We start from the raw sequence: 15,005 nt of genomic DNA, 5'->3' as shown, positions 1-15,005 counted from the left end.
TCCAGCAAAGGATTGTGGGAGCAGCTGGCCTACAGCCCTTTCACCCCCACCCACCCCCACTTCACCCACCACCCCCAACCTACTGGTCAAGAAACAGCAGGAGGGGAGTGTGGCCTGGGTTCCTAGGAAACAGATTTGGATTCCTGCGACTGTTTCTTAGGGAAGCTGCGCCGAGTTAGTGGAGTGTTTATTTGGAACATTTCCCCCTCACAATATGAGAACGTCTTATGAAGGAACGTTCTTTGAAATGCCCCGTGTCTTGTAGAGTGTGCATACTCTTGATTATTAAGCAATTTGAGTCACTCGTTAACTGGAAATGTTTTGGCCTCTGCTTTTGAGCCAGTTGCCCACACATTTTGGGGAGAATGCGTTTCCAGAAACAGAGGTGCTTCAGGATGGTTTGTTTATTGAGCATTCTTCCTGATTCATTTGCAGGAAGAGATTAGACAACTGTTCGCTATTTAACGAACATTCGTTCCGATTTATTTATTTTTTTGTGGGGTGGTTAGATGATGTTGCATCAGAGCAAGTGTCAACGGGCCATGTGTCTCGCTGCCTTTCCCCTTCCCCTTATTGCGAAAAGTCTGTATTTTGGGTGGGTGGGTTTGTTGCGTGAGACCTCCCAGTCAGCCATAATTGCACGACCTGAATCTGCCAAGTCTGTAATTCGAAACAATGACAGCCTCAGGCCTGAATGGATGCCACATCGCTGAGGACTTAAAATTGAGGGGCTGATTACTTTAAAAAATAATGACCAGGGTGGTAAAATCTCTGTGTCTCTGTGTGTTAATTCTTTGCCTCAAACCTTTCGCAGTCTGGATCCTTCTCCCTCCAGAGGTGATTCTTTTCCAGAGAAAGAAGGTTCTCATTTTGCGGGAATCACCTGGCCTGCGTGACTAGGCTAGTCAGATGAAAATGTCATACAAATTGTGTAGAAATATTGGTTCTGAAGCAAGTGTTTCGAACTGCCCTCTGGGGGCTGAGGTGCACAGAGCCCAGAAATGCCTACTCAGATATATTTGAATTTTGATTCAGATAGATAGATAGATTAGATAGATAGATAGAGTGCAGTGATGGGGTGGGGAGGTGTAGAAACAGACCCCAAGAAGTACAAGAAATATTTAGGGAGAAAGACGCTACCTCAGGATGGGACCCACAGAAGAAAGACCATTGAAGACTGAGCATGCTAAGTGTCCACAGAAAGTCATTGAGAAGAAGAAGAAAAAGACGGATAATCTGGTGGAATGGGAGTGGAATGAAGTATCCTGGAATGGGGCCTGGGTGACTGGCTGGTACCCTGAACTGGAGTTCCCCGCTTTGCCCTCATTTTGTTTTGCATGTCATCACTTTGACGTTGAAACGGCTTGATCAGGCCCTCTGGCAAAGGTCCAGTTGTATTACTCAAGAGCCTTTAAACTGCTCATGACGTAAATCAATAGGGTTGGGGTGCCCACCAGTTGATGAATCAAATGTTGTCAATTGACTGTCCTTTAACGACCACGGTCAACTATTATCAAATAATCTGAGCTGCTGTCGGGTAGATACTGGTTCAGTGTTTTAATTTCATTGCTTAATTGCATCTGACAGCATATGGGGGGGGGGGGCTCTTTCCTCCCCAGTTTTCCACAGGTTCCTCTTGCTCTGCACTATTAGCACAAAACTAGATATTACTAGCAAAAATGTGTGTTTCTGAATCCCAATGACAACTTTGTTTATGGGGAAAATAGCTTTGTCGCTGACTGCGGGTGGGGGAAGGACCCGTTTAGAGCAGAGATGAGGATGGGGAGTGGGGAGGCAGTGGGGTTTGTGGTCTGGAGAAGGGAGTGTTGGCTGGGGAGAGGCCTGAGAGACATTTCCTTCTTCCTGTGCGTGGTCTGAAAAAGACACATTGTGTGGAAGCCTTGCTGAAGCGAAGTAGTTCTGGGCCTAGCCAGTACCTGGGTGAATATCCACCTGGGAGCCCAAGGCTGACTTGGGCAATGGGAGAAAGGCGGTATATAAATGCAATTAAAGAAAAAGAAAAAACCCAGTTGCCTCAGGAAACACTTCCTCTCATCTTGGGTTCCAGGTATATACTTACCCTTGCAAATACAGAGTGGGGAAAATGGCAGGTGGAGACAGAGCTAAGTGCCACTTTCTTCCCAGAATTGCTTTTCATAAAGCAAAAATTGGGACTTAAAATCATTCATTTGCTTGCAATACCTGCTTTGGCCCTTTGCCATTTTATAGCTGCTCTTTTGCATGTTTCATTTCTGTAATTATACCTTTTTTCAAAACGTGTCTCCTTGGTCTGCCCTGGAAGCTCCCAAGATAATAAACAATATCACTTTGACCTCAGCCAGTCCCCAACTTGCTTGCCTTTTTACTTACAACTCCTCCAGGGTGTGGTACTAGCTGCCAGATTCCTCCTCTGTAGTCTCAGTGTTGCATTTGTAGAACTCAACAGGGTCAAGGATGGGACACACCTAGAATTAGTTGGCTCCTGCTGGTCTTCTAGCCACCTTACCTGTCCCAATGGGCACCAGCCAACGCTGTCTTAAACCATGGTTCGTCATTGGCTTACGAATCATGGCTTGTTAGGTACATTCAGCTAAGTTTTACACGGGTTGCTATGTGGTCTAAACCACTGAGCCTCTTGGGCTTGCCGATCAGAAGGTCGGCGGTTTGAATCCCACGATGGGGTGAGCTCCTGTTGCTCTGTCCCAGCTTCTGCCAACCTATCAGTTTGAAAGCACGCCAGTGCAAGTAGATAAATAGGTACCTCCAGCAGGAAGGTAAACAGTGTTAGCGTGTGCAGTGGTTTCCGTCATGGTATCTCGTTGAGCCAGTAGCAGTTTAGTCTTGCTGGCTACTTGACCTGGAAAGCTGTCTGTGGACAAACACCGCCTCCCTTGGCCTGAAAGCACGATGAGTGCTGCAACCCCATACAGTGGTACCTTGGTTAAGAACTTAATTTGTTCTGGAGGTCTGAAACTGTTCTTAGCCTGAGGTACCACTTTAGCTAATGGGGCCTCCCGCTGCCGCCGCGCTGCTGCTGCTGCACGATTTCTGTTCTCATCCTGAAGCAAAGTTCTTAACCTGAGATACTATTTCTGGGTTAGTGGAGTCTGTAACCTGAAGCCTCTGTAACCCGAGGTACCACTGTAGTTGCCTTTGACTGGACTTAACCGTCCAGAGGTCCTTTACCTTTACTTAGAGCGGGCTCATTAAAATTAACAGCCAAGTTAGGTTCATTGATTTCAGTGGGTCTCCTCTAAGGGAAACTCAATTGAGTACCACCCGATGAGTCTGGATCCGGACATCACACAAAGCCAAGCTTAATTGTGGCTTCTCAGTTTGTTTCTCTTGTAGAGTGAAACAAGAGTGACTGGGCAGTGTACAGTGGTGCCCCGCAAGACGAATGCCTCGCAAGACGAAAAACTTGCTAGATGAAAGAGTTTTCCGTTTTTGAGGTGCTTCGCAAGACGAATTTCCCTATGGGCTTGCTTCGCAAGACGAAAACGTCTTGCAAGTTCTTGTGAGTTTTTCCCCTTTCTCCCCTTTTTTCTAAGCCGCTAAGCTGCTAATAGCCGCTAAGCCGCTAATAGCCGCTAATAGCACTAATCCGGTAAGCCGCTAATGGCGTGCTTTGCAAGACGAAAAAACCGCTAGACGAAGAGACTTGCGGAACGAATTATTTTCGCCTTGCGAGGCACCACTGTACTGCTCATTTGCAATGAACAATGGTCAGCCAACAGCCCCAGTTCTAATAAAAAGTGGCATTGTTTGACCCCACTGGAACCTATCTCCTCAATAGCTGACCTAGTCACCAATTGAGTTACTTTTTTTTTTTTTTTTTTTTTTAGTCTGGTCAAATTCTCGTTCCTGTAAATCAGCCTTGGGGTCTCCCAAATGCACCGAGTTCGCTCAACCACAAATTTGGCATCTGGCCTTTCTGCCTGCGATAATCATGTGTTTTGCTGCTGTCAGTGTGTCAGCGCCAGTCCACTTCTGGCCTGAATAGGGAAGCCAGGACAATGGCAGGATGCTGGTGACTCCTGAGCATGGAATGTGTGCTATTCACTAGCACAGAGAAAGTGCCTGACCCTCGGAAGAGGAGGGTTGCCCATTCATGTTGAGTCACCTTGCTGTCATACTCCGCTATCTGTGCGAGACCCGCATGTGGTTAACTGCTGTTATCTACTTTTTTTGCAAACAAGGCATGAAGACTCAACTGTCGGTGTAATCATCGCAGAGCCCAGAGAGCATGGTGGGACTCGCAGCGCTTTGCTTGCTGCTCTCGGCGTCCCTCGGTACCTCGGAGTTGGAAGAGCACTTTGATCCAGGTGAGTTGGATTCAGGTGAGATAGGCTATGACCTGTTGGTTGAGGAGCGGGAAACTGGAGGGTTCCTTAGTGAGGTGCTGAAATGTGGTGCAGAAGGAGCACTGAGCTTACAGGATTTTATTGGGCAGAAGTGATGGAGATATGAAGGTCGGGCGAGAGGGCAAGGCCAAGTATAAGATGGAGAGCAAAGCAAGGGAAAAGGAACTCAGGGCAAGGGGGCTGTTGCCAAACTGCCATCCAGTGGGCCTTTCTTCTACGTTGGTTAATTCCCAACATAGTTTTGTCCGATGCTTCTATCTTATTTCCGATGCACAGATGTGAGAGCTGTTGGTTGCTCATGAAACCAAAATGGCGCCATCTTTGGACACAAGAGGGAGGAGAAAGCTCTGGAAGCAGCCTAATGGGGAATGAGCACCCTCAGTGGCCATGGAATGTTGAGGGGTGGGGGGAGACAGAATGGAGTATCTTGGAGAAGGGCATGGCTGACCGAATGGAACAGTGAATAGGAACACTCCACACTGCAACATTTTGTTGCAGGTTCCACTCGTAAGGATACTATCCATCATCTGTCTGTCTGTCTGTCTGTCTGTCTGTCTGTCTGGCTTCTGCAGAACAGGACTGGGGAACCTGTGGCCCTCCAGATGTTGTTGAACTCCAGTTCCTATCGGCCCTAGCCAGCCTGGCAAATGGACAGCAGTTGTAGTCCAATGACATCTAAAGGGCCAAAGATTCCCCATCCTCTCTGCCCATGAAATAAGCTTTACCGTCACATCTTGCAGCAGTGGATTCTACATTATGCAAGGAAGTTTTCCTTGCTCTTATTGTCTGTTCTGAATTATCTGTTTCATTCTGTACCCCAAAATTCTAGCATCACCAGAGGAGATTTAAGAAATTAAAAAAGAACCTCTAGCCGTTTTCTCCACACCCTCCATAATATTATCAACTTCTAACATATCATATTTTTTTAATTTTTTTTTTTTTGGTAAACTAAAAATCCCCAAGTGCTTTAGCCCAGGCACGTGCAACAGGTAGATCGTGATCTACCAGTAGATCACTAGACGTCTGTGGTAGATCACTGGCTCCCCACAAAGAAGCTAAACAACTTTGGCTCCCCTGAAAAAACAGCCCCCTGTACCCCCCAGACTTTGGGCCTGGACTTTGACCTGGACAAAAAAAAGGGGGGGGGGGTAGATCACTGCCAGTTTATGACTCTGTGAGTAGATCGCAGTCTCTTGGGAGCTGGCCAGCCTGTTCTTCAGTCCAGCCTTATTATTTTGGTTTGCTTACCCTTTTCTGCCCCTTTCACCAACCCTGTGATTTCCCGTTTGAAATGGAGCGTCAGCACAGCATATAGGATTCCAAAATGGGACTGCATCATCATACATAATATATGAAGGGCAGCATTATGATGCTGGCAGTTTTATCCTCTCTGTCTTCCCTAATCACCCCAGCATGGAATTTGCCCTTTTGGCTATATTCCAGAGTATCACAAAGTGTTCCAGACAACGGAACATTGAGCTGAAAGCTTGCAGAACATTAACAGAATGTTAAAACTTAGTGTGTCTCTAGAAAAGGACATCCTTGGTTGTTTTTTTTAAAAAAAGTGTCCATCTCTTGTGTGTGAAATTAGAGCACCCTCTGGTGGAAGTCGTTGACATCCAGTACTAAGTGTTCTGCTTTTTGTAGGTAGGATAGTAAAAATGGTAAAAAAAGGTAAAGGACCCCTGGACAGTTAATTCCAGTCAAAAGGGACTATGGGGGTGCGGCGCTCATCTTACTTTCAGGCCGAGGGAGCCAGCGTTTGTCCATAGACAGCTTTCCGGGTCATGTGGCCGGAAACCGCTTCTGGCACAATGGGACACCGTGATGGAAACCAGAGCGCACAGAAATTCCGTTTACCTTCCTGCCGCAGCAGTACCTATTCATCTACTTTTGCTGGCGTGCTTTCAAACTGCTAGGTTGGCAGGAAGTTGGGACAGAGCAATGGGAGCTCACTCCATTGTGGGGATTCAAACCGCGACCTTTCGATCGGCAAGCCCAAGAGGCTTAGTGGTTTAGACCACAGCGCCACCTGTGTCCCAGGTAGGACAGTAGCCTTATGTTTGTCAGATTCTTGGATTTTTCAAAAAGGAATTGCACAGTGCAGGGCCTGCCACACTAAAGGCTTGATCCCTAGTGAGGCTTGACACCTCAGAGGATCTCAGTGACTGAGATGGAGCATATGGAAACAGGCAGTCCCTAAGGTACTTTGAGCCCGAGTTGTTTAGGGCTTTGTGGATTAACACAAGCACCTTGAAACAGGCCTGGTAGCAAACAGACAGACAAAATGAGTTTTGATATACAAGGCTCAACCCTGTGACAGTTTACTACTCAGATGTAAGTCTCACTTTTTCCCCAGCGGGGCATATTCCCATGATACACAGGATAAGCTGAGAATATAGACTGAGAGAACTAATTTAACACAGGATGGTGCTAGAATGTGGCTGCCATGTTTTTATGGTGGTGGCCATATTCCCCCCCCCCCATTTTCAAAATGGAGTCCCAAGGCCTGCGTTCTTCAGTGCCTTTGGGCATCAGTATCTAGCCAAGCCTGCCTTTTGGTGGTGTCAGGCCTGGTTATAAGAGGGGACAGGTTAAGAAGGGAATATGATTGTGCATCCTGTAGAGAAAGTGGATAGGAAGAAGTTTTCCTTTCTCTTGTCTCATAATACTAGCGCTTGGGACAATGAAGCTGAATATTGGAGGTTCTAGGACAGACAAAAGGAAGTGTTTCTTCACACAGAACAGGGTTCAGCTATGGAATTCTCTCCCACAACTACCGTATTTTTCACCCTATAAGATGCACTCCCCCCCCAAAAAAAAGTAAGGGGAAATGTGTGTGCGTCTTATGGAGCGAATACAGGCTCCATGGCTTCAGCGAAAGCAACGCGAAGCCTGGAGAGCGAGAGGGGTCAGTGCGCACTGACCCCTCTTGCTCTCCTGGCTTTGCTTCGCTGGAGAGGCAGTGCGCAGCGTTCCCTCTCTGTGCAGCGCCCCTTCAGCGAAGCGGGAGGAGAAATGGAAGGGGCTCCGTTTCTCCTGCCACTTCACTGAAGGGGCGCTGCACAGAGAGGGAGAGAATGCTTTTTTTCTTGTTCTCCCTCTCTAAAACAAGGTGCGTCCTATGGTCGGGTGCGTCTTATAGAGCAAAAAATATGGTAGCAGTGATGGGCACCAGCTTGGACCTCTGCTGTGTTGGTGCTGATCATTGACTTCATAGTCATCTGGTTATCCACTGTGTGTGTGTGGGGGGGGGGAGGATTCTGGTATAGATGGGTCCCTTTGTCCTAATCTGGCAGAGTTCTTCTTATGTTCTCAAGTCTCATTAAAAGCATCCCATCCTAGGTTAACTTGCAACCCATTGGTTTCAATGTGACATACTATAATTGATGTTTTGCGGATCAGGCCAGTATTAATAGCTCATGATTTTTGCAGAGCGGTGTGTATAATGCAAAGGGGTCGCCTTTGCTCTTCATTCTCTTGCTTGCTTCCCTCTTTGCAGCTAAGTGCCGCTATGCATTGGGCATGCAGGATCGCACCATCCCGGATGAGGCCCTCTCAGCCTCCAGCTCGTGGTCTGACTCGACGGCCGCCAAACACAGCAGGTGACGATGGCCTTTGAAATGTGAAGTTGTAACTTGCTTTCCCCCCTTGCAGTTGTACAATACATTTCAGTTGTTCACAGTACACTGCCCTCGTAGACCTGACGAAGGTCAGCTGGAAAGGACTGTTCACGCTGTTCAGTAAGATAGGATGCCCGCCCCAAGCTCCATGATAATAATAATAATAATAATAATAATACTAATTTATTATTTGTACCCTGCCCATCTGGCTGAGTTTCCCCAGCCACTCTGGGCGGCTTCCAACAAAGATTAAAAATATGTTAAAATGTCACACATTAAAAACTTCCCTGTCTTCTAAATGCCAGGTAGTTGTTTATCTCTTTGACATCTGATGGGAGGGTGTTCCACAGGGCGGGCGCCACTACCAAGAAGGCCCTCTGTCTCGTTCCCTGTAAGCTCACTTCTTGCAGCGAGGGAACCACCAGAAGGCCCTTGGAGCTGGACCTCAGCGTCCGGGCGGAACGATGGGGGTGGAGACGCTCCTCCAGGTATACTGGGCCGAGGCCGTTTAGGCCTCCCACATGTCCTTCCACATGAACATGTGCGGCACCGTCCAAGAAGGCGTTCTTGGACGCCTTCCCTATAAAGAGCAGTGTGAAATAGGGCCGTGTTCCTACCCCAACTCCCTTTGGCGTAGTCTTCCTGTTGCCCTCTTATTCCTTCAGCTCAACGTTGTGGCCATCCATCCAAGGAGGGATGGGGGTGGTCTGCTCAACCTGGCGTGCGAGAAAAATAGCATGCAAGAGGTGCTAGGTAAAGATAAAGGGACCCCTGACCATTAGGTGCAGTTGTGGCCCATTCTGGGGTTGTGGCACTCATCTCGCTTTATTGGCCGAGGGAGCCGGCGTACAGCTTCCGGGTCATGTGGCCAGCATGACTAAGCTGGCAAACCAGAGCAGCGCATGGAAATGCCGTTTACCTTCCCGCTGGAGTGGTACCTATTTATCTACTTGCACTTTGATGTGCTTTCAAACTGCTAGGTTGGCAGGAGCAGGGACCGAGCAGCGGGAGCTCACCCTGTTGCAGGGATTCGAACCACTGACCTTCCGATTGGCAAGTCCTAGGCTCTGTGGTTTAACCCACAGCGCCACCCGCGTCCCTTGCAAGAGGTGCTAGGGAGACTTAAATGTGATTTGTGAAATGTGCCCCTGCCCAAATACAGGTTCGTTAACATATCCACCTTTCTGTCTTCTCCCTTTTCTTGCTCTCCAGGTTGGCGTTGAGCGAGGGAGATGGAGCCTGGTGCCCTGCAGGACCCGTCTACCCTAACGATGCGGAGTACTTGGAGATAGACCTGCGGCGGCTGCACTTCTTAACCTTGGTGGGAACACAGGGTCGCCATGCGAGTGGTCATGGCAAAGAGTTTGCCCGCTCCTACCGGCTACACTACAGCCGGGACGGGCACCGCTGGATGCCTTGGCGGGACCGGTGGGGCAACGAGGTAAGCGAGGGGCGGAGCTGAAGTGAGCGCAGGTGAAGGCAGCCAATGGGAGGCGGGGAGGTGGGGCTAGCGGAAGGCGTGGCATTCACAGATTCCACTCATGAGATCAAATGTTAGGCTAAGTTGTGATGTCATTGCTTAAAGAAATATTAGTCGACGGCTACAAAATGTGGAATCGCATATATGGGGTAAATTTGGTGAATTGCAGAGGCTTTATTATGGCAGAGGCTTTATTATTCATTAGGGACGTGGGTGGTGCTGTGGTGTAACCACAGAGCCTAGGACTTGCTGATCAGAAGGTCGGCGGTTCGAATCCCCGTGATGGGGTGAGCTCCCGTTGCTCGGTCCCTGCTCTTGCCAACCTAGCAGTTCGAAAGCACTTCAAAGTGCAAGTAGATAAATAGGTACCGCTCCGGCGGGAAGGTAAATGGCACTGTTCTGGTTTCCGTGCACTTCTCTGGTTCTCCAGAAGCAGCTTAGTCATGCTGGCCACATGACGCGGAAGCTGCACGCTGGCTCCCTCGGCCAGTAAAGCAAAATGAGCGCCACAACCCCAGAGTCGGACACGACTGGACCTAATGGTCAGGTGTTTACCTATTCTGTATTTTTTTAAAAAACCTTTAGCAGTTAAAGATTTCATTTTTCAATGATCAAAATTAGATGGATTTTCATAAAATAATCTTAATTGCCAGGCAACTTACCGTTGTTTTAGGGCAGAGTTTGAAACGTTTAGAGAAGCACTTAAAGTAGTTGCCAAGGGAAGGGAAGTTCCAGGTGTTTGATGGGAATGGAGCAGGTTGTGTGAAAGCTTTTTATCTGGGCTTGCTTTCAAGGCTTACAGAGCCCATTGGAAATCTGTAGCAACAACAAAGTATTTTTCTTATTCAGGTGGAAAGCCTGTTTCTGTTCTGCCCTGCTTCAAACTACAATTAGAGTGTGCCTTTTCTCAGTAGCAGACGGCATAGGTGTTGGGAAAATGTTGGGGGGGCTGCAAGCCCCCAAAACTCTGAGCATCCTTCAGTATGCGCAGCTCTGGAAAAGGCATCTCGCTTCTCTTCCAGTGCGCTTCCTAGTGACATATACCAGCTGGTAAGGTAAAGGGACCCCTGACGCTGTTTACCTTCCTGCCACAGCAGTACCTATTTATCTACTTGCACTTGACGTGCTTTCGAACTGCTAGGTTGGCAGGAGCAGGGACCGAGCAACAGGAGCTCACCCCATCACGGGGATTCGAACTGCCGACGTTCTGATTGGCAAGTCCTAGGCTCTGTGGTTTAACCCACAGCGCCACCCGCATCCCTTATACCAGCTGGTATATGCACCCTAATCTTCTGGCATAACACAGCAAGAAAAGTGAGACATTGTAGAGCTAATCTACTGTTTAGTGACACACTATGTACAGACAAAAGCAAAATGGCGTCCGTTCTCTCCAGCTCCGAGAGAACAAAAAGAAAGAAATAAAGCGAAAGTACAGTGTAATAGTACCCACAGCGGAAGATATAAGACTCTCTTCCTTCCCCAGGAGGAGTGAAATTGCTAACATCAGGTGTGGTGTAGCTGCTTACTTCACCCCCCATCAGTTGCATCACTGGAAGTCGAGGGGGTGAGGTGAGACAGTGGTGCACAGTCGTCACTGTGCAAACACACCTGCAGAGCTAAATCTGGCCCTCCTGCTGGTGTGTTTGCACTGCACCAACCTCACCTCTGCCTTGCCCCTACTTCTCTGCCTCCTGGTAAGGAGAAGCGATGCAACTGACTGGAGGTCAGTTGAGCAGCAACGTCTCACCTATGCTGTCCGCTACTGAGAAAGGTGTATTTCATCATGGGAACCCCCACTCCACCTGCATTTCGGAGGGGGGCAGGACCAGAAACCGGTTTTGCAGCCAGCCTCTCAGCAAAAGGGGAATCCTGCTCATGGGAAAACAGCATGTCAGGGAGAAGGCTGGGTTGGAACCCTTCTTGATGACCTGTAGTTTTCTGTTTGGATGGAGTTTTTCGCTCTCTGAAGTGGGAGAGCCCAGAAACAGGTTTACATCTCTTTGAAGACTGGTTCTATGTCTAATAAATAGAGAGGACCTTTCCTAGCATGGCAGGCCGATCTCTTTGCTTATGCGCTACTTCCCATGTATAATCCTGACATTGCACCATACACTGCCTAAACCAGAGATGGCTAGTGTGACTCCCTCCAGTTGTTTCTGGACTGTATAGCTTTTGTCATCCCTGATGGATTGGGCTGATGGAAGTCTGAGTTCAGCAGCACCCCGAGGGCCACAGGTTGCCCATCTCTGACTTTAAAAATTCCACCAATGTCTTTAAAGGTAAAGGGACCCCTGAGTGTTAAGTCCAGTTGTGGCCGACTCTGGGGTTGTGGCGCTCATCTCGCTTTATTGGCCGAGGGAGCCAGCGTTTGTCCACAGACAGCTTCCGGGTCATGTGGCCAGTAGGACTAAGCCACTTCTGGCGAACCAGAGCAACACACGGAAACACCGTTTACCTTCCCGCCAGAGCGGTACCTATTTATCTACTTGCACTTTGATGTGCTTTCGAACTGCTAGGTTGGCAGAAGCAGGGACCGAGCAACAGGAGCTCACCCCGTCATGGGGATTCAAACCGCCGACCTTCTGATCGGCAAGTCCTAGGCTCTGTGGTTTAACCCACAGCGCCACCCGCGTCCACAGCGCCACCCGCGTCCACCAATGTCTTTATTCAAATGCCAAAGCTCAGAATTGCCATTACCTGTGCACGTTCCCGAGCAATGACAGAAAACTAACTTCCTGCCCCTTAGGTGATTTCGGGTAATGAAAATACAGAAGAAGTGGTGCTGAAGGACCTGGGCCCCCCGGTTATTGCCCGTTACGTCCGCTTCTACCCACGTGCGGACCGAGTCATGAGTGTCTGCCTGCGCGTGGAGCTCTATGGCTGCGTCTGGAAAGGTGAGCCAGCTGGTTATTATTTTTGTCCTTGACACAACAACACGGTCCAGCTCTTTTCCTGAACTCACCTGCATATGCAGAGCCGGTGCGATGTGGTGGTTAGAGCAACCTTCCCCAACCTTGAGTCCCCTAGATGTTTTTGGACTACAACTCCCATCATCCCAACCCTTTGACCAGGCTTGATGGGAGTTGTAGTTCAAGGGAAATACCTGGACAGCATCAGGTTTGATGGTATTAGGCTAGATAGACCAACCGCCTGACTCAACAGAAGGCTCCTTCATATGTTCCTGTTTTCCTCACCCCCTCTCTGTATGCATGGGCTTGGGGTTTGCTCCACATACCCAGAAGCCTTTGCTGCACATGAAGTTTGATCCTCCTGAGGACCAGGAGCTTGAGGTCTTCTTCTGAATGTGTTTGTTTCCTTCCACCAGATGGACTTCAGTCGTACACGGCTCCTCTCGGCCAGGTCATGCCTCTGGTTCCAGAACCAGTCTACCTGAATGACTCCACTTACGATGGGCACAGCATCAGCAAGTGAGTGAGTGAACATCCCTGCCCCCCTGTTGTTGAATTCTGTGCTTGGGTGGCCCTAAAAGCATGGCAATCCCAGCCTGAAACTTCAGCTTCAAAGGGTGGGTTCAGATGACCAGGTTAGTCACATGACAGCTGCAGACATCACATGATGCATCTGAAGATTTCATCACCTTTCAGTTCACTGGGTTATGTTAGACCGACCAGCTTTCCCTCAACCTGGTGGTCTTCAGATGTTTATGACTACAACTCCCATCAGCCCTTACTAGTGTGGCCAATGGCCAGGGATTATGGAGTTGCAGTTCAAAATGTGTTCAGACGTTTTGTTCGTCTCCTGAGAAAACAGGAACGGAACTTCCATTTGGTCACCTTGTGAATGGGGCTGCAAGCTGATTGTGTGACTCCACCCAAAGAGAGTTTCTCATTGTGTAATAGTTGTGGAGTTAAAACAGCCGGAAGCTCAGGGTGTCATCTGGGGCAAATCACGTTCTCGGCCTGGGTTGCCTTTTTTTATAAAACGGAGGTGAGATAGGACTATGACAGGAATCGTGCTGGGGAAAAATGCAGACATGAGCAACAAGAACATTAACAGGAGGACCCAGTGTTAGGTGGGTGACCCATAGCGATAGAAAAAGGAAAGAAGAGACGATTGGGGCTGAGTGAGAGAAGAAAACTAAATAACGGTGTCTAAAAATTATTAGCTTCATATTGGCCACCTGCCTTATTACACCTTCTGCCACACCAGCCACATTCTGAAAACATTGAGGAATCTTCTAAACACTATATCTGTGCTGGGGCAGCCAAGTTTTCTGTGTTCTTGATCCTGTAGTGTAGCTGTAGCATCGAAAGACCCGTAGCCAGGATGAAGGCACGACTGTGGGGGTCTTTCCCATGGCATGGGGCCTTTTCTCTCCTGCACAGCCAGCCTCACCTGTCTGGTTCTGGAGGAGCTTGAGTCTCAGAGGGAAAGCAGGTAGCAAGTCAAAACACATCAGAGGAGAGCGAGAGCGTGGGCAGCTCCAAGTAACCATACTGGCTGAAGCATCTTCCTCTTGGTATCTGCTTTAGGATTATACTTTGGCCAGCAGAGTCCCCCTTGGAACTGTCCAAGGTACCGTTCTCATCTTCTTTCTCCTTTGTGACTTGCCTTCCTGTGAGCTTGCCACAGAAGATGTTGTCTCAGCAGGGAGCTAGAGCCAGCCGGAGCCTCATGTAGGCTGCCAGGACCCAGACTGCATTCAGCTCTGGAGGAACCGACTGGGCTGCTAAAGGAGCCCTTGCTTATTTTGCAGTCTTTGACTTCTGCAAGGCGGGGAAGCTGGAGACACTCAGGGGACTCGATCTCTGATCAGAGGATGGTGGAAGGGCTGCTGTGTCTTCCAGCCAGCGAGGTGGGCTCCAGATAATTAAGCATTGACAGCTCCTTCCCTGCACCCAGGAAACAGGCTGAATCTTGTTTGTATCTTATATCTCTACCTGCTAGATCCCTGTGTTGCTGATCATGGCATTGGCCATACGGTTGCAGTCTTTCAATTCTATGTCAATATTGTAGAACGAACACATAGAAATGCACTCTCCTTCACACTAGTGCGACGTTTAAGGGGCGCCTTGGTTCAACCCAAGTGCCCAGTGTTTTCTTTTTTCCTTAGTGACTCCCTTGCAACTCTATTCTATTCCATTCCAACCACAGCTTGCATTTCGGGGGCCTTGGCCAGCTGACCGATGGGGTGGTTGGCCTGGACGATTTCACCCACAACAAAGAGCTGCGCGTCTGGCCAGGGTACGACTATGTAGGCTGGAGGAACAGCTCTTTCCCCAAGGGCTTCATCGAGATGGAGTTTGAGTTTGACCAGCTCAGAGCCTTCACTTACATGAAGGTAAGCGAGTGTCATGGTTGGAGTCAGGTGCGGGGCAGCAACAAAAACAAGAACTCACCTGAGACCAGTCCAGTTAATTCTTGATTAATTAATTCTTGAGAGCCGGTGTGGTGTAGTGGTTAAGAGCGGTAGACTCGTAATCTGGGAACTGGGTTCGCGTCTCCGCTCCTCCACATGCAGCTGCTGGGTGACCTTGGGCCAGTCCCACTTCTCTGAAGTCTCTCAGCCCCACTCAC

At 48.9% G+C, this 15,005-nt stretch overlaps 1 protein-coding gene across 6 annotated transcripts in view; it reads left to right on the top strand.

The window, feature by feature from the left end:
* Positions 1-15,005, top strand: part of DDR1 (discoidin domain receptor tyrosine kinase 1) — a 94,453-nt gene that overhangs the window by 60,148 nt on the left and 19,300 nt on the right. For all 6 annotated transcript variants that reach the window (XM_083723451.1, XM_083723454.1, XM_083723452.1 and 3 more), the window contains exons 2-7: positions 4,200-4,325; positions 7,867-7,969; positions 9,200-9,428; positions 12,214-12,361; positions 12,793-12,895; positions 14,583-14,769. In XM_083723451.1, the coding sequence (XP_083579577.1) occupies positions 4,247-4,325; positions 7,867-7,969; positions 9,200-9,428; positions 12,214-12,361; positions 12,793-12,895; positions 14,583-14,769 (849 nt within the window). In that variant the 5' untranslated portion in view covers positions 4,200-4,246. The remainder of the gene's footprint in view (positions 1-4,199; positions 4,326-7,866; positions 7,970-9,199; positions 9,429-12,213; positions 12,362-12,792; positions 12,896-14,582; positions 14,770-15,005) is intronic.

Source organism: Podarcis gaigeae, assembly GCF_964106915.1.
Source record: "Podarcis gaigeae genome assembly, chromosome: 2".
Taxonomy (NCBI): domain Eukaryota; kingdom Metazoa; phylum Chordata; class Lepidosauria; order Squamata; family Lacertidae; genus Podarcis; species Podarcis gaigeae.
This window is presented reverse-complemented; position numbering and strand designations above follow the sequence as displayed.